General features: G+C 42.2%; 1 protein-coding gene across 4 annotated transcripts; it reads right to left on the minus strand.

Moving 5' to 3' along the window:
• Positions 1-853: 853 nt before the first annotated feature.
• celf3a (cugbp, Elav-like family member 3a) lies at positions 854-25338 on the minus strand. Of its 4 annotated transcripts, XR_009942606.1 has the most exons (15): positions 24823-25338; positions 23863-24015; positions 21888-21970; positions 10999-11047; positions 9452-9580; positions 8417-8496; positions 7935-8078; positions 6986-7130; positions 5802-5951; positions 5515-5574; positions 4941-5045; positions 4268-4411; positions 3977-4109; positions 3479-3571; positions 854-1778 (listed from the first exon to the last, which is right to left on the minus strand). XR_009942606.1 is itself a non-coding variant. In XM_037473456.2 (14 exons), the coding sequence occupies exons 2-13, from the start codon at positions 24005-24007 to the stop codon at positions 3982-3984; spliced, it is 1359 nt and encodes a 452-aa protein (XP_037329353.1). In that variant the 5' UTR covers positions 24008-24015; positions 24823-25338; the 3' UTR covers positions 857-1778; positions 3977-3981. The 4 variants fall into 4 exon arrangements, 3 of the variants coding, with proteins under 3 accessions (XP_037329353.1, XP_037329350.1, XP_037329352.1); XM_037473456.2 differs by lacking the exon at positions 3479-3571 and having other exon boundaries at positions 857-1778; positions 9452-9577; XM_037473453.2 differs by lacking the exon at positions 3479-3571 and having other exon boundaries at positions 857-1778.
• Between the last annotated feature and the right edge of the window lie 312 nt (positions 25339-25650).

Consider the following 25650-nt stretch of genomic DNA (forward strand, 5'->3'; position numbering starts at 1 on the left):
ACTGGCGTTAGTGTCCTTTTACCAACTACAGTTACGGAATTTTTTACTTTGATAATTAAAACAGTATTTGGCTGGAAAGGTAAAGAGCTAACGCCTACTTCAACACCGTCAAATCGCCTGAAAACATTACACCATCATTTTTATCAAACGTTTTACCGGATAATTAGCGGTCAGGAGACCGTGACGTTACTTATATTTCCCAAATACGATATAATGTCTTCAAGCTATAATCTTTTGCAGCTGTTTTATTTATCAGATAACATATTCCCTTTCGTCATTCTGGCATGTTTATGGCATGATTCACCCTTCATACATTCAGGCATGCCAAAGGAGGCCTCAACGTGTTTGGATGTGTCAGACTCATACCTAAAAGTTGTGGCCTACGGACTCAGTGCACGCCTGAATGAGCTTACACACACACCATCCTCTCCATAACTCACCTGGGTATTTATGCATGCAGTGTCATCAATAGCTCACAGCTAATGTTGGGTTATCAAGGATTTATCATTATTGCCTGTAATCATAATAGACATTCTGTACATACTTGTAATTATACAGCAGTTACTTAAAACGGTTCATTCAATAAACAATAGTAAAATTATTGATGAGGATTTTCTCAAGTCCATCTGCAAGTTTCACGTGCAACCAACACAGGAGGCCAGATGTTTTCCACTTTGCTCAATACTTCCTGAGGCCCATAGAGAGCAGCAAACTGCCCTTCATAGCATTTATGATCCAACATGCAAACAAACATTCTATGTATTTCGTCATCTGTTCCAACATTTTTGTTTTATCATGCAGAGGAAAGCTGGTGTTTTTGGTAAATTGCATGATGTGAGCAGTTAGGCAAACACACATTTTAATTCTAAATTGTACTTTATTTTCTTTAAAGACATATGTTTTAAAACAGCGATTGTAGAGAATAAATAAAGAAACATTGTGTTTTTTTTTTACTTCCATAGGTACATTTATGCAATTAAAAACTCTATAATAAGTGTGTTCATTGTCTTGAAGACCACAGAAATCCTCTCCTTTTTCTTCTTCTTCATCTTCTTTTTCTTAATTAAAAAAGAAATTGTCACATCCCCCACCCCACCCCACCCTCATCAAATTGATTACCAAATAAATTAAACGTAAAAAATGAAGATAGAAAAATTCCCAGTCATTCCTTCAGCTTTGTTAATTTGAAAAGTAGTGGCAGCAGAGAATCTTAACTCCTGAAGTCCTTAAACTCCAATTTTAAACCAAAGTATGTACAGTAAGAGGAAATTCAAATCTCTTCCAGTTTAATCATTCCATGTTTTTAATTTACGTATAAATAATAAAACTAACTCTACATAACAATATTACCAATGGTAATAATACAGAATAGTATTTTCTTTTCGCCCCCTGACTGAGTAGACTCGCCTTCTGTTAATGCCATGGACCACAAATCACACTATACAGTAGAACCCTGTTCAGAAGAATAACATCAGTGTTACGCTTTTTCTTAACATGTAGATCTTGTTGCTGACAATAACAGTATGTACATAATATAAATGAATCCAGCTGTGGAATGATAGGAAATATGGAGCACTTCTGATATTGCGATGCGGATTCTGTAGATGTGTTTTTTTGCGAATATCACTGCTGTTTGTTGAAAGTTTGTTGTTTATGAAAGCGCATACACGTGATACTGCTTTTTGTGAAGTGTTGCTCCTGTGCTATACGGTTGGTCAAACAACCAAAAAAGGCTGGGACATCCCAAGTGGTTTTCTTGATTGAACTCTTAGGTTTTCCTGCAGGTAAGAAAGTAGAGGAGAGAGAAAAGGAAAAAGGAAGCACAGAGCATTTTAAACCACCTCACACACAAACAACACATAAACGTAAGACTTAGGAAGTGGAGTGGTGTCTGCAATACACACTGCTTGCACTGATGCCTCATGTAATGTGATGTAATCAACTACTGGCCATGCAACTCAAATAGTGAGAGTCAGACTGCTGCAAGTGTATGTTCTTTGAAAATGGTTCGTTATGTATTTAGGTAGGCCCATTAATTCAGAACAGGCACAGCAGGAATTCTGGTGGGCATAACTATAACCTACTTTTCTAGAAAACAGTCAGAGCTCATTTATTCATTTATTATAACAATTTTCAGAACCATGAGATTTACCAAACTTTAATTTCTCGGGCAGGTAAGAGTATTCAAATCATCCACCAGTTTTTTGTGATGCAGGTTACTGCAAACAGGGTATCTGCAGGTACCAGAACAATCTATTTGTGACATTTTAAGATGTTTCTGTAGTTCCAGTTAATCTAAATAGAACAATTTAACCAAACATGGAAATCCTCTGTTTGTTTTAAATACTTACTACATTCAAAAATCAGTCATTAAACTGATTAAATTGCTTTTCTATAAATTATATTTCTGATTTTTTCTGAAAAATCAATGTTTAGCTGTTGCAAACTTGATGCCTGAGCTGCAGAAACCCTGTGCACAAGACACATTGTGTGTTTTTGGTTATTCAAAAAGTCAAGTGTACATTTTTCGATGCACTATTTGAACAATATAACCTATTGAGTTTTTTTTGGTGTTTTATATCATGGTTTTGGAGTCTGTTAATTCCTACAGAGGATTGGAGTTCCTCAGCCAGCAGCACGTGTCACAGGAACCAAACAGCTTTACCCAAAACCTTCTAGAATAAGGTTAGTGTCTCAGTTGGTACAACACACACACACACGCACACACACACACACACACACACACACACACACACACACACACACACACACACACACACACACACACACACACACACACACACACACACACACACACACACACACTTAGACTTACACGCATTCACATTTTTTCACACCTAGTTAATACAAAACACTCACACAGATATAAATGTACACATCATCTTGTAGTCTCACACTCGGGCCATCATTCACTCTCAAACACAATGCGGTCAACCATTTACATTGCAGTACATCTCCAATATCACAAAGAACAACAAAGTTCAGGCACAAAGTCACTTGGAATTGAGCAACAACCAAACAAAAACCCCGGACTCACCGAAAACTACCACACCAACCAACTAAACAGGGAGTATGTAAGAATGATAATCATGACAGACAAAAAGTCTAAAAGGAAAAAAATCTAATATGCCCATGTTTGATGGACTTCAGCCTAGTTTAGCTCTAAGCATTGAAGCTTTTGAAAGTCTTGTGAAAAAAACAGCATGTCATGATAATCAATTTCTTACAAATGCTGAGGTAAAGTGACAGTTATTATTCAGTGTTTGCAAGGATTAAAATCAGGACAAAATAATAAGTGGGAACTCACAACGCACCAAACACAGTTCATGGTCGCCACAGTAACCCGCCATGCAGTTTCAGCATGGTGAATCAAGGCAACGGCCCAAAATAAAAATTCCTAATGGCAACCATCACAGGCAATATCGCCACAGCAACCAACACAGGCCAATTAACTTACAACGCAGTGAGAAGGAAGGGGGGGAGGTTTTAGCGGTTGCTAGGCAACCATAGCCATAGCGACGCACGTCTCCATGATATATGAATGGAGAGTCTTGAGAGTGATGTGATGTTTTTTTTCAGGAAAAATGGCATATGGCACAGCACAAAAACAATAGATGAAAAGTAAAAGAAAAAATTAATGACGAACAGTAGTTGGCATTCAACCCTGCGACAGAACACTGGTTAGACAGAACATTTGAACCCAACAAAAATCTACTTCTCAATCAATCCATCCTGAAACATACTGAGCACATAATGTATTTCAAATTGATGAGTGCTGCCACCTCATTAAAGTTAATCTACTGAAGGGTTATTGACTTATTCAGTTCCACATGAAAGACAGACTCGCAATTACATCCACTCTGACTCTTTAACTTCCAGACATTTTCGTCTGCATATCAAATCCCTTCCCGAGCCCGCCCCATCTCCTCAAATATGTCAATACACAATAACTAACCTCTTTCAGTAAGGCCTGTTGGCATCCTTGGGCCTCTTCAGCTGCACCTTCAGTCTCTTCATGCCGATCTGGAAGCCGTTCATGGCCTGGATGGCAGTCTGGGCGCTGGAAGGGTTGTCAAAACTCACAAAACCTGAGGGGGAAGTAACAGAATGAAGGACTCAAACACAAACATTCGCCAATCACAGCATCATTCGAACGCAAATGAAGGTAACATGCTAACTCTTTCTTTACATAAGAAAGAACATCTTTAAAACCCACAAAGGGACAACAGCAATCCCAGTGACTCACCAAAGCATTTACTCTGGTTGGTGGCACGGTCCACAAACACCTTTGCAGAGATGACGTTTCCGAAGGGAAGGAACATCTGCAGTATCTCGGAATCTGTAAACTCCTGTGGCAGGTGGTAGATGAAGATGTTACAGCCCTCTGGACCTGTACACATAGAGCACAACGACCCAGATAAGACACGACAAGACAAGTCAGATAACCAGAGAGGACTTGATTGTTGAGCAACAATAAAATACAGTTTATTTGTGTAGTACTTTTATAGAAGATCAGAGACACAGTAGGTGACTTGTGGCTGGATGTTTTAGGAAACGCATTTATATGTTGGTCTGACGAACAAATATTTAAAAATTCAATTTTGGCCTGTGAGACTTCATGATAAATTGTTTGATTTAAACAGTAACAAAAGTGAAACTGTATGGATTGTTCAGTAATATAAATAATCAGTAGTTGCAGTCTTTATCTTTGCTGTGATAAACATTCTTCAAAGGAGTCATAATAGTCTGTTAATACATTTGTACATCCTCCAATACCCTGAATGAAAAGCAACATACCCAGATTGGTTATCTGTGACATTAACAAAGTGTGTGACATGTGGTGAACGTGCAAAAACTCGCACAATTGCTGGAATGTTCCCCTAAGACATGGATATTTGTGCACGGCCCTTTGAGGTTACCTTCTCGTTGCTGCAGCTGCTGCGGCTGCTGCGGCTGCTGAGCCACCAGTTGGGGCTGGTGGGGGAACGGCTGCCCCACCAGGCTGTAGGCAGCAGGGTAGGTGGCTGATGGGGGAGGAGGAACAGGTGAGCAGAGAGCAGCGGTGAGGCACGATAGAGACTGCAAACTAATCAGTTTCTCCTCAAAAACAACATCTGACAGAGCTGCATTCCCACCTACAGATTTGCTAGAAACGCAGAGATGCTCTGCATTTACTTACTTGCATGCTTTGACTTGTAAATTTCTACTTTACAGTGTTGGGCAGTGGGGGGATTGAGACTTAATGTAGAAGCATCCCATTATGTTACATAAAACTATTTTCTGTTTTCACTGTTATTTCTAGGAGTTAAAACTACAAAAATCTCAAGTAGCAAAAGTGGTCAAACTTTATGTGAAATAATGTACGTGAAAAGATGTACTTCAGTAGCAGTAGTAAGCAATACATTTATATCAAATAGTGTAAATGTATGTCACAATTTATGGGCCAAAATCGGACGGTTGGCACACAGTTCATTGTGAGTCAGAGAGGCTCACCTGTATAGTGCTGCATGCCTGCATACGCTTGCTGCAGGGGGTCCAGGACAGGACTCTGAGCTGTGGCAGATTAAACACATCGTCACCAAATGCTAAATACACACACAAAAAATGAATACTATTAAGGGCACATCCGCATTTGGTGCTTTAATCTAATCTCCTCTTTAATATACCCTTGTGGTTGCAAATCTAAACGGAAGCCTGTGAATCTGTGGAGGAATAATATTTACACAGCAACATTAGTTCACTTTGTTGCGTAGCTGCAGTTAAGGCCGTTGCGGCTATACCTTGGTAGGCATGAACCCCGTTGGTGTACAGGGCCTCGGTTGCTGATTGGCCGTTGGACAGAGCCGGCAAAGAGGCATAGCTATTCACTGTGAGCGGTGAAGGCAGAGAAGGAACAGGTGTGCCTGCCATGGAGGGTGGAGTGCTGGTACCTGGAGGCATGTTCAAGGAATTTATTTTCATTCAACTAACTAACATATATCATAAATTTGCCCCGAAGGAGCTTTACAATCTGTGCAGCATATGACACCTTCTGTCCTTCTTCCCCTGAAGGAAACTTCTGGATGAGCAACTGAGGACGGATCCCTCTGACAGACCATTAGATACAGTTTGAACAGAATGACTAGCTTAAAAGAATTGTTTTATTATGTGTAGACAATAACATATAAAACATATTTAGATAGAATGTAAAAGGGTATGAAGAAAGACTAAGACTAACTCTAACAAAAGTAAGTAAACTAGTAAATATATATGTAAACAATGCAGGTTTTGAAATGTATTTTCTTTTTAACAATGCATTTTGCACATGTTTCATAAAAAAAGGAATGCATTCAACACAATGTGATTTTGTGAGCAACATTCATTCTTAATTTAACTTCTCCTTGTTTGCAAAAAAAAAACTCCACAGAGGAGGTGATGTTTACTACGATCATCATCTTTGTTCCAACTGCTTTTTTTAACATTTGCTAAAATACAACCAAAGCAAAGTATTGGGTCATGAATCAAAGTATTGGAGACACTAAAGTTTTGACCTGATGATGGCACTAAATAACCTAGCTAAGGGATCACCAAAATGATTACTATTCATCCTCAGGGAGACATCAATGTCTGTACTTTACTGCTCTTTACAGTTTCATTAGTTGAAAGTTGCTGCCTGTGTCACTTTTGTCACTAAATTGAGTTTTTTTTGTTTTTTCTTTAGCTTTCCGATATCCACTCTGGTGTCACCAGTGTAAATCTGGCTATAATATCGATGCAGGTACCGTTTCACTGTCTTTTCCGCATTAAATATAAAACCCAACATGGGCAACATTATGGCAGACTCAGGGAACAAAAAGAAAACTACAAAATTGATGTTTGTCATTTTGTCCTCACAGGTCCACCTCTCCTTGTGTTGCTGTGATCATATTTCAGGCAGAAATCTAATCAAGGCCGGCCAGGGCCAGACATCTATGCCTCTCATTACCTGAGGAGGGGGTGATGGATGCTATCGGCGTGGCGATGATGCTGTTGGGGTTGAGGGCGGCGAGTTGCTGCATCTGAACCGCCGCCACGGTGGCAACAGGAGAGAGGTAAGCCGACTGCGCCACCAGGGCCTGCTGCTGCATCAGCTGGAGGACGGAGAGAGAGAGAGAGAGAGAGAGAGAGAGAGAGAGAGAGAGAGAGAGAGAGAGAGAGGGAGTCGAGGATCATCTAAAGGATCTGACAGTGGTTTTGTGTGTTGAGTGCAGACTTTAAGTGTAACTAGTCATAAAAACGTAATATAATTTCAATTGCCCCGGTTGGAAGGCGTCATCTCTGCATGCTGCAACATGATACAGACGGATAAATTGTCCTCAGGCTAGAATTAGTACTTTATTAATATTATATATTGAATATATATTAAATCCAGCCTCTGCAATTCCATTTGGGGGTTTAGTTTGATTCACTTCATATTGAACAAAAAAATTTCCCTCTAAATCAACACATCCATGACAGGATAAAAAAGAAAAGAAACTCTTAGTCAGGTCTCTGAATTGAACAACAGTAAATGAGCCAAATCTTAAACTATTTGCAACAAAGGGTCAATTGACAACAAGAGAGATGACCTGGCCTTACTCCTAATGTTTCCTGTTAAAAAAACGTCTTGACTGACATCAAAACCCTTCTATTAGATGGAACACGCTGAGTAACATTGCCGTTTTGGAGATTTTGTGTAAAACCTCTTTTACTTTTTATTATTGTATCAACGACAATCATCATTTGTGTAATTGGACTTGAAATGCGATTTTTGTGTATTAGTGTATTTACTAAACTAAAGAAGCTATCGGCAACAATCGAGAACTGTTCCCTTGAAAGGGGAGTCCATGATTCTTAAGAAATGTTTGTAGCTGTTTTTTTCGTATGTATGTGTTGGTTTTGGGGATGCTACTCACGGCCTGCGTGTAGGCGTTATAGGCCCCGAGGTGCAAGGTCATGGGGCTGATGACCCCGAGCTGAGAGGCCACCTGCTGCATCCGCCGGAGCCCTCGCTCCTTCTCTGAATCAGCAAACTTCACCACCAGGCTGGAAGAGGCACCCTGCGGAGGAAATAGGACAGTTCAACAGAGCTGGACCTCCAGGATCAAGACAATCACAGCATTCTGGTTCCTGCAGGAGAACTTTGTTTAAAGTCTCAAATGCTCTTTACTATTTTAACAATTCCAGTTTTAACTGAATCAAATGTAGTTTTTACATCAAGTTAGACATTATTTTTATCTGGTTCACAGCAAAATAAAATATAATCACATTATTATGTGTGTGTGTGTGAGGAGGGGTGACTGTTGGTTGAGTTACCATGTTGAGTGTCTAAATGACTGGATTTGGAGCGTTTGAAAGCGTGTGTACTGTATTTGTGTGTGTGCAGGCGGGGACTCACTGGTAGAGTGCGGCTGCCGTGCAGGGCGTTGATGGCGGCCTGGGCCTCTGCGTTGCTCTGATACTTAACAAACGCACACCCTGTAACAACACACCATCAAATGTGGCCTCACACAAAAAGAGAGACAGACACACTCATTCACTCACTCATTCTCGGTACACAGAAATTTCCCTTTAAAAATACATTAGGAGCCGTCTTACATCCAGTGCTTCATCAGTTACTGTGGCATCATTAAGCATGGTCCACAAAACATTCATTGCTTCATCAATCACAGTCTGTAAACCACCAAACGCATCATTAGCCATGACCCATAAAACCTATTGCGCCATTAGTCATGCCTCATGCACCAAATGCAGAAAAAAAGTAGCATCTGTGTTTGAACTGTCGCCGGACTTTGATTTACATGGCAAATACCGTCAGCTTTGTTATTAGTGACAATGTAAATTAACATTCATATGGTGAAGTGTTGAGCTTCACTTTTACAGTCGTCATCTTGTAATCACTTCATCTGACAGATCTGTGGAAGCTGAAGGAAATGTGAGCAAAGGAAATAGTGGCAGGTAAAATCTCTGGGCAAAAAATCATCATGTAAATATGAACAAATGTAAATATAGTGTAAATATATGTAATATGACAGCTTTCCCATACATTTTGATATAGGGCATTTCAAATCACTCAAATGGTTAAATATTGCTAAATGACCAGGCACCACACTATTTAGAGGTGATTGAGAGTACCGGCTTGCATGGGTATAGTACAAAATCTATAGATTTGTCTCCTTTGGTTCTAAATATTTAATGCATTTTTAAAAACAGGTATCCTTATTCAAATAATCAGATTTAGGAGATGATTTAGTAAACATGAGGCAGTCTTCTGACTGGAAATAAATAGTCATATTGTGTGTATATGTTTTTTTCATCCTATGCCGTGCTTCGATAACACGCACACAACCACTACCTTGCGTCATATACTAGTTATAATCAGGCTTGTTCCCTGCTGGAATCGAACCTGGGCCCGCGCGTGTGATCGGCCCACCTTTGCTGGTACCGTCGGGCCCGCGCAGCACCGTGCACTCCTCTATGCTGCCGAACGGCTCAAACATCTTCCTCACATCGGTGTCCGTCTGCTGCTTTCCCAGCATGCCCACGAACAGCTTCCTGTCTTCTAAGGGGTAAGAGGTCGCCGAGATTGGGATGGGGAGAAGAGAGGAGAAAGTGCGGATAATATGAGTGAGGTTACAGAGGGAATGAAGGGGCGAGCATTTCGTTTTATGGGGGAGGTGATACAGGCAGTGGAAAAGTGGGAGGGTGGGCAGAGAAGGGCCATGTCACCATACATGCATGAACAAGAAAGGACAACAGAGTGACGAACAGCTACGACGTGGGAGGGACCGGCCTGCTAGGCTGCACAGCGCCACCAGAGTGCAGCAGCATGAGCATGAGAGCAAACAAACAGCATCTGGCCTTGACTCAAATGTTTGTCACCCTGCATGTTGTCGGAGAAGCTGCTCCGTCTGTCCCCGTCTGTGAAGGATCAGACCGGTGTTTCTGCATGTTCCAGCTCATTTACAAACAGTCACATGCACGTTACATCCCTGTGGACTGTTATATATAAAAAACACGGCAATAGATTCAGAGATCTTTCTTAACATCGGAATGTGATTTTCTTTTTCCTAGTTATTTTGGTGTGGTATGCAAATCTTAAGCCTGAGAGCTCGAGGTCACCACGAGCATGTCAAGGTCTATTGTTTTCAGTTCGTGGGTAAAATAGAAAAAGTGGTGTTATGTTTCGGGTTTGAAGGCTGGCTGCCGCAAAGCATACAGATTCACAAGGGATGATTTGAAAACAATCAATCCCCAATTTTTGTCTGTTTCTTGAATTTAAAGGTGTGGTTATACAGCCAACATTTCAGACTAAAGCATAAAACGTGACTTGGATCTGTCTTAGAGTGTCTGCAAACTCAAAGTCATTCAATACTGAAATGTAAACAAACTAGAGTAGACTTCTTAAACTAGAATATATTCTTAGAGCTAAGAGGTCACAGATGTGAACAGATGTGTACTCAAAATGTTGAGAAAATGGAGAAGGGGATTTCAAAAGCCAACATACTGACTTAGAAATAGGAAAAGTAAAAAATGAGTGAAAAAAAATTCTGTTTAAATTAGTAAATGTGATCATAAAAGTGGCACGGGTTTAATGTCGTCTATCGGGTCCGAACGTGTAGCCCACTTTTGCTGGTTTAAACATGGAGCTCTACAGCTATTGAGGCCGTGCACTGTGCATGATGCCCCGCTGTGGTTCAACAGGAACAAAGCATCACTCATCAAGCATCAATGTACCAGGTTATTTAATCTATCGCTGCATCTTGAATCATAGCTTTGAGCTGTTTGATAACCTCCTGCATTTTTAAAATGCAAATTGTTGTTAGAATTGCTGGTTTCGTCCAGATTCTGATGTGGTCATCTTGAGAGCACACAGTCTTTCTGTGTGTATTCAAGAAAGTGACTGTGCTGGTCGTGTGCACGGTGGAGGTGTTGTTTGAACAGGTGCTGTGTTTCCAGACGGAGACACGTGTCTCTTACCCCCTCTGCTCTCGCTGTCCGCTGGCTTCACTTGGATTGGACGGTTCATCTGGGAGAGAAAAGGGTTGTGTGTTACAGCCAGTTTTAAATATAGCCCGGCAGTAGTGATCATTACAGTTTTTCTCGATTGTTTAGACACATTTTCTTAAAGCATGCCTCATACTCTCAGAACTCTACACACAAATCAAAAAACACACACACAATGGGCAAAACCCCTCAATACTCCTGCGAAATTAAACTTTACATTCAAAACAATGTTATTTCTTCTCAAAATGGTATTTTGTTTTCAAATGACACACACAAACCATCATATGAATAGACTTTTATAAGAACCAGTTGAAGTAAAAAACTATGCTGCATCCTCTCTTCTGTTCCGGTCTGTTCCACAGCATCTCATCCACATTACAAGCAATGTTTTCCATGGCCAAGCAGCGGGGGAAATATCGCTCAGCATGTCGAATCCAGCCATGAAAAGCATCAACTGCTATATCTCCACATGCGTCTTCCATAGCTTAGAGAAGGGGTATATGCGCTTGTGGATTTCGGTCATACACTTTCCATCTCCATCAGAGTTTACGGTCCTTGGCCTTCCTCGTCCTTGTCCTCCACCTCCTCCTCCTCCTCTTACTCTCACTCCTCTGGCTTTGTTTGTAATGTTGTCATCCATTGCTCCAAAACAGAAGAGCTCACCTGTTGCCCTTTTATGCTAAAGGTCTGATTCCTAATTGTAACACTGTGTGACAGGTGTTTGCCCATGTGATGATGAGTCAGTGTGCATAGTAGGGGAATTGACTTTAGAATTTTGGATGACAGTGTGTTTCTTGTGAAAACAAGATTTTCTTCATGAAAATTGTGCAGAGAATGCAGAGAATTGTGTGTAGTGTTTTGAAAAAAGTGTGTTTTAGAAAGGCAATTTGAGTGTAAAGCAAGAATTGTGCCTGTAGTTGAGCAGAATTGGTTCAGGGGGTTGGTGTATGAGTTACATGTTGTGGTCATTGTGTGTCAAGTACCAGTATTTGTGTGTAAACAATTGAGAAAAACTGTAACACAAAGGAAATCAATTGAATCCATGTACCATGGCACTTCATCACAATGTGGCTATTACCTGTCGTGTAAACTGCAAACAGATGACATCCATGTGTACGGATGTTTTGCAATCTGTCTAGAAATACTATTTATGCATAGGTATGACGTAATGATGACACATGCTTGCATGTATGGGAGAATTTGGCCTCGTACGGTCGCCCACTTATTTCTTACTGTTGCCAACTCTACTCTAGTCGACCACAGCTGACACAGACATGAGCGATTTTACATTTACAGTGCTGTACAGTCTCCCTCTCCAAGTCTCTGCCAGAATCTGCTCTAATCCTGCCGTCTATCGTTTGCTCTCCCCCCCGTCACACAAAACCAGGAAAAGCACCCGCCCACGCGGGATCGGGGAAGCGATAAGATTAAGAACACTCGCTGGCTAATCTGGATTACAGGAGCACGCAGCATCAGAATAGCAAGAGATTCTGAGGCCGACAGAGAGACAGTGATGAGGGCACAGGAGGTTAGAAAGGAGGAATTATAAACAACAAAGAATAAAAGAACGACAAAGAAAAAGGAGAACACACACGTTACATACACACAGGCAACCTTTCCATAATTCATCAAAAGACAAGCTGCTGAAATGCTATTTTTTTATTCTCCTCCCCACTACTTAAAAAAACCCAATATGAAATTGTGCACACACCAGTGCCTCGCCTTTCAGATGTATCGAGCACGGTGAAAAGAGGTTTTGAGTGGAATGAAGAAAAGAAGGAACAAGAGAGGGCCAAAGGGAGAAGGGTGGGATTGAGAGGGATTGAGGGGAAGGGAGGCAGCATATGGAGGAAAGGATGGAGGTGGGGGATGTGAGCGCGTGTGAAGGGGAGGAGGTGGGGGAAGGAGGGAGGGCGCTGACGGCGAGGAGTCGAGGTGAAAGCACAACAGTGACACTCTGTTAGCTGTTAGCTTAATGAAGGTCTTAATTATGGAGCTGGTGACATTTCAGCCGGTCACTGGTCCGGTGTCACTGATTGATCCGCTGTGATCGGTCACCAGGAGACACTATCGATCGGGGCCACGGTTGCGCTCGGACCCGCATGCACAAACACCGTCGCCTCCACGCCACAGTTTGTGCCGAACCGCCACCACCGGCTGAAATACCACCAACAACTGCTGCAGAAGGCCCCTGTGCCCCCCCACTGAGAGCATCCAATTGATTGGACCAATTAATGGGATGATAGAGTAAATGGAGGGGCAATGTCTCAAAACCATCTTCCAATCAGTCAAGCAAATGTGCTCCTGCAGTCAGTGAATAGTAATTTTTGTTTAAATTATAGTTTTGTTTTCAGCGAAGATAACTTCATCGTGATGGGGCCCACAAGCTCAAAGTCAGGTCCTTGGGATGTAGTAGGGGGAAAAAAGCACTCAACAAAAATGACTTATGTTATAATAAAATGGTCCATTCATTGGCTCTAGTCTACCATTTACCGTGATACCAATCATTTCTATTGGCCCACATGAAATGTATATATTTACCAGCATTTCATTTGTGTTTTGCTGCTAACTGAGGTGTACATTAAGCGTATTAAATATGAAAAAATAGTTGAACTGAACATATTTTTTTAATTTGTGGCATGGAGGCAAAGAGGGCAACACAGCTGATGGTTAACAATGCGATCAATTGAGACAGTTTTCCTTTAACAACAGCAAAAGCTGATTGATCAATACATGGTGCCTGCTCAGATCCAGTCAAGGTTTTGACAGACAATAGACCCCTACATCTAAAATATTGGTTAATGTTGTCACATAAATTGATTCATGTGTCCCCCACCTCATGTATTCATCAAAGTTACATAAAGGTAGGGCAGGTAATGTATTTAAGAAACCTATTTTTGTTCTATTACATCCCGACAGCGATCAATAAATCAAATGCTCTGACCAAAAGGAAAAATCAATCAATTCATTCACGCCCATTCACTCATCGTTCGTCACTGGTGTCTTCCAGCCGCTATAAATGGAAAAGAATTGGCCACACTGGGCAGGTTTTTTTTTTCTTCACTTGGACAACCGTCAAAAACACATCTGAAAAAAATGAACCTGACAACAAGACCTTGCTGTTCCTTGTGGTTGCTCCTGCCCCAAATTCTGTTAACTCACAGAAATGTACACGAATTATACAATGAACCCAGCCTCAGAATGAGATTAGATGGATTACTTTTTAATGCAAAGATGAAGATAAGCCTCAGTGCAGTATCTTGTCTAATCCCTGAGTTGAGTGAATATTAATATCTGATTGATATTGTGTTGGAAATACACCTGTACAAAATGCCGTGGCCTGTATTAGCCCGCGCGAGGAAACAGCGAAGGGCGCGGAGATGAAGTGAAGCGCAGCAGATGGCTCAAGAGAACTAGAATATACAAGAGGGAAAACAGCGAGAAGTGGAGGCCATCGAGGCTGTGCCACTTCACATCGGCACGGCAACAGGCCCCACTTCTCTGACGAAGACGGCTCTCGCGCGGCCATCGCCATGACAACCGCGGTGATGAGAACCCCACGTCAGGTAAACAAGGTTGCCCCGAACGGCGAGCGGAAGAGACGGGTGAAAAACAAATGAGGACAAAGGGTGCTTCTAGGTCGGGTGATAGAGGGATTGGACGTGTGAGGGAGGAGGGGTGAGACGTGGAGCCGAGCCAAAAAAAATGAAAGACACCGCGCGCACAAAAAGAAAAGGATGACGGAAGGAGCGCGCGTGCCTGTTGAATGTTGACGCTGCCTCGAGAGCAGATGCAAAAGCGGGGAGAGAAAATATCTGCCTCTAAGAACCACTAACGTACACTTTACAGTAATTTTCTCTCTTCTCCTCCTGTTGCCCCCCTCCCTGTTCTCTCTTAGGCTTGTTTACCAAAACAGTCCTACACTGAGCACCGACAGCACAAGGAAAAACATTTTTACAGCCCTTCTTTTTTACCAGTGTGTATCTGATTTGTTTCTCCCCCAAGTGCTCCATCTCCAAACACACAGATATTACATACATTACATCGACACACATTTATTGCCCCCCCCCCACACACACACACACACTCACAGCAACATCGACACATACTTAATCTGTTTGCTCTGCGATGCCGCGGGGGATTTTTCTGGGATTATGAGATATTAAATCCATAGGTCATTCAATCAAATCATGCATGGACCCCCCCACCCCCACACACACACACACACAACGTCAGAGACGAAAAGCACAGAGGAGAAGCGTCCTCTCCTGAGTAAATGCATTTCCATCTGCCACGATAACCTAAATGTGTTTTGGATAGAGGATCGTTTACAGTCGATGCGAGTAGTTATATTGATGATTTCTCTATTATGAGCACTGAGCAGATGATAATCTCTCGACGCTCTCAGCTCAACGCAGCCGGTGTTGTTAAGTCGATATAGCGGGCTGCCGCTGTGCGCGAGGGTGACACATTTCTGTCGTCTGTTTTCTCTGCAATTTCAATCCGTTCTGCCCAGAAAAGCTGCCACTCTGAATGGTAAATTTATCAGCAAAGACCATCTCTCCTGCTCTTTCAAGAACATTTACAGCGGGGAGGCAGAGTTGGGGGTGGAGTGTGGGGGGTGGTTGGATGGGGCGGGAGGGGGGGGGGCACAAAGACAATTTTCTGTCTTTGCCTCCCCTCCGCTCCATCACACAGAGCTGGTCATTGCATCGCGCCGGTCGCCTAGCAACCTGGCATCCCTCGTCCCCACCGTCTCCAGGCAACGAGACCTGTGACCGTAATCAACCTGCCAGCTCCCGCCTCCCCCCCTCCCTCCCTGCTCTGTTCCTCTCCCGTCTCTGCTGCTTTTGCTCCCTCGCTTCTCCATCAACCTCCTCGCCACAAATGCACTTACGCTGGGACGCACTTGTGAATTCACCCGGGGGAAAAGTACAAGCACAGGTGGAAATTGGTACATTCACAGGCAAAAAAGCAGGAATAAATGAAAGAGAAAAAAAGGGAGATTCAGAGACACAAAGAGTTGGAACAAAGCGACAGAGGCGGGGACAAAAGAAAAAGAACAGCAGGGATGCACAAGTATGGCCTGTTAATGGTTCCACACCTGTGTGCACACACAGATGCGCACACACGTGGATGGGCAAGCACAGACACCGGAATTCAGCCAGTCAATCTAAGTCAGTCAAACACAAAGAGACTGACAGCTCAAGCCTGGACAGTTCAATAATATTGAATCAATAAACTAGTCCTCAGTGTCAAAGCTGCTTCCCAGTGCTGTCTCCCCTCTCCTACAGGGTTCCCTAGTCTTTCCAGGACCAAGGCGAAGATGACAGCCGTTGAAGCTGCCATTCAGCCTTTTTTTGGTCAGACAGCCAAAGAAAAATGCTTCAAAGTGTAGAGACTGAATATCAAAGAGTACCTTCCTAACAACACTCAAGTTGACTCTCAATTGTTTTGTCTCTGCTGAATGTAAAATATTCAAGTCAAGTGATGTTTGACTCGACTCAGTGAAGCAGAAGGGAAAAAGAACTGAATCGCGGACGCTGTGTGTGTGTGTGTGTGTGGGTACAGATAGTGTCCGTGTCCTACCTTCTTTTTGTTTTTATTTAACTCCACTGTAGGCCGGTGTATATGTTCAAACAGCCTAATTAGTTTTGAGACAATAGCCTCCCTCCAATTGTGTGTGTTCGCGTTACATCTCTGCACACTCCCCCTAAAACACACAAGCTCTCAGTAACAGATGTCTGTATTTAAGCTGATAAACACACTGCCTCAATGCACCTCCAACCCCCTCCACCCTTACTGCCACCCACTGTTCATTATCTCAAACTTTCATTCATCTCTTCCCCCCCCCCTCCCCCACTCTCCCTTATTGCCCCCCCTGCGTACCCCCCTTCCTTCATTTATCCAATTTCTCTCTAATTCACACCCATTTACCACCCCTATAAATCCAATCTGCTTTCATAATAACAGTCGGCCCGGAGTGACGTACAGAGGACTGGCCCGTTGTTTGTCAGTCAGCGCCGCCTGTCCCGCGTCGTCCCCGCCGCGCATTGATATGCATGCATATGTAAATGAATCCACGCCTGAACGCACACTCAGCTCCAGATCAAATGAACGCATTCGCTCTGAGGCCTCGCTAATTGCTATCATCATCATCACCATCATCATCATCATCATCGCCGCAACTCACTGAAGACAGGACACAGCTACATATGGAGGCCGTGCTTTATCTGCCTATGAAGGGATACATAAAATGACGTGTGATTAGGGCTACATGCTCATGTTGGTTAAGGGTCGCAGTAAAACAAATTGCACATTTTTTGCGTTTGTGGCACACATGAATGTCAGTTTCTACCTTGTTAGCTGTTGCTGCCAAAAAATAAACTAAAATGCAAAGATTTAATAAATGATAACAGGTGTATCAGATGTGGTAAACATCACCCCGCTTCATGGCCCGCATGTGTGTACGGCAGAATGTTCTGGCACTACAACTTCCCATCTCATCTCCTGCGTGAAAAGCTTGTGCTATATATAGGATACACATTTATTTCAGACTATTGATAAAACCCCACTGTCTGCTCTGTCTGAGTCCTTATGGCTGAGTAAATGTCAGGCTTAGTCAGATGTTCCACTCAAAGAGGGCTCTTTCCTCTTGTATGGGCAGCTTAAACACAGCAGGCCTCGCAGCTCCCATTCTACACACACACGAATACACACACACACACACACACACACACACACACGCAAACACACTCACAAACACGTCAGATAATGAATGAAGAAACCTGAGAGGAGCCTATAATAAACCCAACAACTTCCATCCATCCATATCTTTGGATGTGTACTCTCCATGGAAACGCAAAGACAAACAGCCACTTACACACAGCCGCACGTTCACACACACAAAAGCACACACACCCTTCATTAAACCGCGTTAGTGAGAACACCTGCCCTCCCTTCCCCCGCTACACATGCAAATATACAACAGAACGCACACACTTGCGCGTCTACATTTCACTTGGGCACAGTGGCAGTGGAAATATTAAATATTGTATTTAAAATAATGATTTGTAAATAAATATCAATTCACGACAGGAAGTGTTGATGAGCGGTAATATTTTGTATCTCTACTGATGCGGAGATGAGCTTCCGGCCTGCAACTGACAATTATTTTCCGTAACTATGAAATGACATCTGGAAAATGAATTAATTTGCTTTCATGCCGAGAACGAGGAGAATACCTCAATGTCCGTATTCTAAATATGACGCTGATACGAGGTCAGCTTAGCTAAGAACAAAAAACAGGACCACTGGGGGGAAACAGTTAAAAAGACATGATGTTCTTGGTGTCATGTGTTGATTAGCATTGGTAGGTGGATTTCGGTACCTTTGTACAGAGGTCAGCCCTGTATCAGTTGCTATGCTACGCCACACCAAGCTAAAAAAAAACAAAAAACGTTTTGTCTGACCAACAGATTATTTTCTCAAATAATTGTTTGGTCTCCAAACGCTCCATGGGGACATCTTGAAATATCAATTGTCCAAAACCCAAATACACAAAGGTTACAATTATTGAGGAAAAACTGAAAACACCTTCATCTAAAGAAAAAAACTGAAAATCTAGTAAATAGTCTGTTTAACTTATAATGGCGAGTAACAACACAATCCACTCATTCAACAGTTATCTATTTAAAGACATTGAAATATACGTTTGGTTTGGATGCGTTTTGTTTAAAATGGCTTATTTTTACTGTGGCATAAGTGGATGTTGTTGTCTGTGAGGACAGGTGAACGGGCCTGAGACGCAGCAGAGATAACGCCATAAGAACAGAGGGGACAAGAGTACAAGACGTACAAACAGGATTGGATGCGAGTACCCAGTTCCATTTCCACACTTCCCCTCAGAGTGAACCTGGTTTATTGCTCCAGCATTTGTTTTTGTCCTCCTTTTCCCAACTGCACCTTTCTCTCCCTTTCCCTCCTCGCTTTGGGCTTAATGTGCTTTTGACACTCTTCCTCCCCCTCTCACTTAGAGACGGACTGTCTCACCTGAAATTAAACACAATGCCGGGTGCCACTCCGAAACCACCATCTGTTCACCCTTGCCTGACGTCTTTCTTTATTTTTCTTTCTTCTTTCCCTTTACGAGCACCGAGAAGAAAAAATATAAAAGTAAAATAGCAAAGAGAAAGAAAAAAAAAAGTAAGAACCAATCCTTTTCCAGAGAGATGCTAACTAAAAAGCAGCACTGGGTGTTAATGACTTCCTTCAGCTTTCTCTTCATTCAGGTGAGCTTTCATTCACCTCTCAATCCAATAATTGCTTTCATGTTATTTCTTTTGTATCGCCCAAACCATGAGATGCCAGAGTTAATTATTCTTTGGCAGTGCAGGTGCGATTAGATGACAATTACACCACAGCTGGTAGCAGGGCTGGAAAACAGTTATTGTCCGCGTGGGCGTGTGCAGAGCTAATAATATGTTTTTTTTTGTGCCTTTTTTTGTCTTCTTCTTCTTTTGGCTAGAGAGAGGGGGGAGGGCAGGGAAGGATTGAGAAAACACAGGAGGGTTTAGCTTGTTCCACACGGCTCAGAGGTAAGAGGTTGTGAAGAGGAGGGCTGCTGAGGTTGAGATTTAGGGGGGCGGGGGACATGGCTTTAGCCACGGGGCATCGGGCCCTGCTGATCCCCTACGAGAGGTCAGGGAGGTCACGCTACTGTCACGCTAACAATGTGATTTCTTTTGTTCCCAACGCGTACCAGCCTGCTCCTTGAAATGTCTTTATTTCCTTTATATCCCCAAATAACCTCCTGCCTGCCATTACGAAAATGTTCTACCAAAACAATCAATCGGTCAGTCTTGAACATTTTTAATCACTGAGGAAATGTCTACCTATCACATAAAAATTCAAAACATTTGTTGGCTTAAGAACCTAAAAAAGTGAGGTTTGGAGCTATTTAACGGCATCGGGGTATCATTGTTTAACCACGTTTCTGTAAAATGTCGTCAGAATTTGTGAAAAATGCCCATCACCTGCCTGGTTTACCAACAACCTTTTACTCATACATCATACCTGTTCATTTTATACACGAGACAAAGAAAAGCTGCTCACAATCTATTGCTTAAAAATTACCCAATTAAATACCAAAGGGGTTTGGTCTGTTTGTTGGATTAAAACAAGCAGTTTGATCACATCCCAGCGCCGAATGAATGATTCATTGGATAAATCAATACTGAAATGAATTGTTTGGTGCAGCCCCGTTCTCCTCGCTTTTCCTCTACAAAATGTGTTCATGCGCCATTCGGGAGAGAGAAAAAAAAGAAGATGGGAATGAAACAAAAGCTCCTCTTTTGTGGAACCAGCTTCCACTTTCAGTCCGGGGGGCAGACTCGGTCAGTTCATTTAAGATAAAGCTTAAAACGTTCCTCTTTGATATTGCTTATAGTTAGGGCTGGCTCAGGTTAGCCTGGACCAGCCCTTAGTTAAGCTGCTCTAGGCTTAGACTGCCGGGGGACTTCTTAGGACACACCGAGCCCCTCTCTCACTCTCACTCTCTCCTCCCACAATCATCCATGCTTTATTAATGTACATCACTAATTAAGCTTCTTTCCGGGAGTTTTTTGTGCTTTCTCGCCTAGCAGGTCTCCGTGGATCATAGTTTCGTGCGGACCCCGGTTCTGACTCCTGGCTCATGGCTCTGCTGACACCTGCTACTGCCATCATCATTACTTTAAATATGATTCATATTACTGTCATCAAAAACCAACATCTTTCTGCTCTCCCTCCCCACAGAAGCCTCTGTGGATGGTGGTTCGATCTGATGGAGGTTGTCCCTGCAGTGGTCCTGCCGTACACCTCTTCTGCTACTTGCAATTACTTGTATCATTTCAGTTAGAGAAATTGAATGTATTGTACATCTTTTACATTGTTGATTCTGTACACATGACATCCATTGCAGTCTGTCCATCCCGGGAGAGGGATCCCTCCTCTGACGTTCTCCCTAAGGTTTCTTCCCTTTTTTCCCCATTGAAGGGTTTTTTTCATATTTTGGGGAGTTTTTCCTGTGCCGATGTGAGGGTTTCGGGACAGAGGATGTTGCATGTGTACAGACTGTAAAGCCCTCTGAGGCAAATTTGTAATTTGCGATTTTGGGCTATACAAAATAAAATGAATTGAAAAAAATGAATTGATGTAGATTTCAACAAAAATAACCAAAACAGGGGTGAGGCCTTGTTAGTAAAAGAGGAAGCAGCAAGAGGGAGCACACTCTGTCTCAGTAATTCCTTGCCCTGTCGCCTTGTCTCTCATATAGTCGGTTATTATAGAGACACGGCTGTCATGTCATATTTAGCTCTGGAAATGTAATTTGGCAGCACACCTGCTGCCTGGCTATGCTAATAAATCTAGGTTTAACTTTGATTAAAATTCACGGGGAGAGATGGAAGGAAAGGAGGGCGGGTGGGGGGTGCAACGGAGACACAGAAAGAAAGAGAAGCATCAGAGAGAATAAGAACTGGAATAGTCACTCCGGCAGCGAGCCTCATAGCTGTCTCTTTCGACCCGTGACATGTAGCAAGATGACTCATGTCTTAACTGGATGGATGTGTCTGGATGCATCACATATGAAACATAAGAGAGGGAACAGCCTCTGACCTTTATTAGAGCATATCAGCTAAAGGGGGAAGTCAGGCCTGTGTGTCAAACTCAGTTAATTTCCTGCTGTCAGTGTGTGTGTCTGTGTGTGGTGCGTTCATGCCTGTTTTTCTGCTCCCACTAATATATATATATATAGAGGGATTTATAAATACACATATATAATTCTGTTTTTACATGTGCGGATGTCAAAAAGACACACTCACCCCTGGTAGCGTCTTCTGCTCGTGCAGTGCATTCTGGGCTTTGAGGGCAGACTCGCGTGCACAATATGTCAGGAAGGCACATCCTGGAGAAGGGTTAGAAGATCAGCGAGCAATAAGTCAATGTATTTTTAATGTCGGATTCATATGCTGCGCAGTGTCTGCCGCTGCCAGTGCAATGTTATTGTGACTTAATCTTAATTGGCCGTTTGCCCCTAAAGGTCTGTAGGCAGTAACATGCTGCTGGACTTTATTGTCCTACTAATAATCTGCCATTTGATGTATTTGCTTTTATTGCAACGACTGTTCTGGGTCAGTGTGCGTTAAACATTTCTATAAAGGCCTCCTGTCTTTAATCAGGCCATCGTTATTCTAATGTATTAAAATAGGCTCGAACAAAGACTAGAATTTCAATAAAATAACGCACAACTCACGTTTTGCTAAATAGCTGATGTGGCAGTCACAGCGGCACTGGATTGGGATTATTAAGTCATAATACTTGAAGACTATTCAAATACAAACAATCTGAATGGGTATTTAATATTACGCTGCTAAGGCCAAATGTATGCAGTCCAGCATAATAGAGAAAGGCCTTCATTAACCTTTGGGGCTCCTACAAATCATGAATATGCAAATGTATGCAGAATAGGTGTTATAGGTGTTGGAAGACTGATACCACCTGGCATATACGTCTCCCAAATGGCTGACAGTTTATGTGGATTAATGAATGCCTTTGTTTTCTGTGTTGAGATTTGCATTAAAATGACAGGATGGATCATTGTTCAGCATCGATCACGCTGAACAGCTCCCACAATCTGTCAAGCAGGATTTTCAATGTGCTGAGACATTACTTAGTTGTGGGGGACACTAACTTTTAGAAAGGGACTGACATCACTATGTGTGGCCAATAATGGATTGACAAACTACTTTTTGTGAGATTGTCGGGACTATCACAACAAAAATGCAGCGTGCTCTGCAACAGTTTTAATACCGAAACCTTGAAATCTTTGTGTTTACTTTTGCATTTTTAAAATGTAGTATGCGTAAGCTAGTGTGAAGGGAAACATCCCAGCATCCATCAACGGGTCACATGAACACAATCTTCATTGTGTCAATGTGTTTTATTAGTCTTTTACACTATGCTTAACAAAGTTTCCACATTTGAAAGGTTTTCATAGCGTCAGTTGTCGCCATAATGTGAGTGCATAGAGTCAATAGCGTAATGTCCATTAATCTACAGCAGAAAGCAGTGGCTCCTCCTCTGATTTTAATAGTACAAGTTTGACAATGTAAAAATATAACAGAGCACTCTGATTGTGGTCGATTTAAAACTAGTAGTCGATTTCTGATTAAATAATTTGCATTGACTTGAATTTAAATGTTGAATCAATTGGAAAGTATTAAGAGTAAATCATTGGCTCATTGGAAAAAAAAAGGTCAACGTTGATCAATACTTTAATCAATCAATGTCACAAATATTAAATATTTTTAGTCAGTACATGTAAATTGAAGATTCACAGGTATCACCAACTGTTCTTTTTGGGGTTCTCACTGTTAAACATCAGGTTTTAGCCTCACATGGCTCCTTGATGAGGCTCAAGGGACCAGGGCTGGAGGAGTAATACTGATATTTACGGTAAAATATAACCAAACTATGACATATTAGTTATGTTCTTAAATATATGCAGATTATATATATATGTGGATATATTTATATGTATATCTTGTTAAATGTTTATACCCACAGCTGCTTTTCTTCCTGTGTCGTCCTTGTTTTTTTAAATCTTTTTTTCATCTTTTCATGGTTTATTTGTAAAAATAAACCATAAGTATACTATGTGTAGAGCAAAGGATAAACCAGTTAAATTCCAATAAAGCTGATTAACAGGCTTTGCTCTCATCGTAATCAATACCAAATTAACAGTATTTTCCTCATGAGACAAATTCAAATTGGAGTTCTTGGCCCGTTGCTTCTCACCTTTGTGCATCCCTGTGTATTTGTCCTTTATCACCGTCAACTCATAGATCTTGCCAAACTGCTCAAAGATGGGCTTCAAGTCCTTCTCCTCCAGGTTTCGGGGTATTTGCCCGATGAAGAGCTTGATTGCGTCAGGCTCCTTCATTGAGAAGTCTGGGGAGGTATAATAACGCACACACACACACACAGGCGATCAGGAGGAGCAGACAGGAGCCTGTGGGCTTAAATTCACACAGCACAGGAGGTGCAAACAGGAGGCCGGGAATAGAGATACAGATGGGAGCATTCAGTGGGGCTGAAATGTGGAGCTGAAATAATCATTTTCACATCCTTGCAGGCATAGTAGTAATCCGGTGGGAGATTTCTGGGAGTTTTGAATATAGATATCCCAGTAAAATACATATGATTTTCATCTAGGGTTAAATAAGAAATATTAATGGATACATTCATAATAATAAGTTCAGTAGTGACCACAGATACGTTGTCAGAGCCGATCATTATAGGAATAGGGATAGTAGGGAGAGTGATGAAATTTGATGGGGAGGGGTGGTCTCTTATTTTTCAATGTAACTTGAAGCCACCATGTTGTGCATCATTTGCATAAAATACAGAATAAAAAGCAATAGCACATAATAAAATGATAAATTAAATCAGTATGTGGACATTATGGAACATAATTAATAGCTACGAGGCTAATATATATTATTCCTCTCATGAAAATGTAATTTTAAAAGTACAGGTAATAGTAATAGTATACACGCAATCCTTAACGCACTGAGATTTGGTTGATCCGCCTATATTCACAAACATGACAGCGTGTCTGTCAACACAGCTGGAGACCTGCCCTCTCTTTGTCAAGAAATGGGGGACAACAACAATGACTCGAACACAATTTTACACATCTGACAAAAAACACGAAACAACAAAGAGTTGTAAAGGGAGAAAAAATAACAATCGTACCTGTGCTGCTGTTCGTGGAAAAGAATCGGCGCGAAGACTGGATGGCTGTATTCTCCCCCCCGCTGATATTTAGTTGTTGAATCTCAATTATTCAGTTCATTTGTCTGCGAGAGCGCCTTTGGATCCCGTAACAAGTTAGGCCTGTACCCCTACTATAACAACACGAGAGGCATCCAGCGACGGACCTTTATTCGGCATGAGCGTGTTTTTTTCTGCTTGTTGTTTCCCCCCCCTCGCCCCCCCGGCCCCCCTCTGTGACAGATGCTCCGTGATTTTCCCCCTTCTGATAGAAAAATAAATAAATGTTGCTCTATCTCTAAGCGGAATGAAGAGTGTTGCCGTAGATGGATTCAGGGTCCCTTCAGCAGACCGCGGGGAATTGTCAGTGTGGCTGGTTGTCCTCTCCTCTCCTTCTCCACGGTGTGTGTGTGTCTGTACTCCTTTGACGTCGTAAGCCGGTGTCTCCCTCCCTGTCCATCTCAGCTCCATCCCTCCTCCCCTGGGCTGTACGAGCCGTGATGTGTGCCGCCAGGGACCGTCGCTAAATTACCAGCCCTGAGGCAGGAGGAGGTCATGAAAGAGACCGCACATTGAATACAGTCATGGTGGTACAGTCAAATGTGATGCTCAATGTTTGCGTGAAACCATGGTCTCTTTAATTTAGATATATTTAAATTAAGGTGCATTTTTGTTCTTACTGACCTCTTAGACACCATGATCCAAAACAAATTGCAATGGTTGTTGTATGGAAATTATATTTTAGTTCCTCTTGTTCATCATGCATTTTTGCTTTATTTGATGGTGAGTCAGCAGGGGAGAGGGAACTGT

This window comes from Pungitius pungitius, chromosome 17, assembly GCF_949316345.1.
Source record: "Pungitius pungitius chromosome 17, fPunPun2.1, whole genome shotgun sequence".
Classification (NCBI taxonomy): domain Eukaryota; kingdom Metazoa; phylum Chordata; class Actinopteri; order Perciformes; family Gasterosteidae; genus Pungitius; species Pungitius pungitius.

Excerpts from the sequence above, each read along its gene's own strand:
- celf3a (XM_037473453.2), bottom strand. The coding sequence starts at position 24,007 with ATGAAGGAGCCTGACGCAATCAAGCTCTTCATCGGGCAAATACCCCGA. Across the intron at positions 5,046-5,514 it reads AGGCATGCAGCACTATACAG|CCACCTACCCTGCTGCCTAC; the intron begins GTGAGCCTCTCT and ends CTCCCCCATCAG. Across the intron at positions 4,110-4,267 it reads CAACCAGAGTAAATGCTTTG|GTTTTGTGAGTTTTGACAAC; the intron begins GTGAGTCACTGG and ends CTTCCCCCTCAG.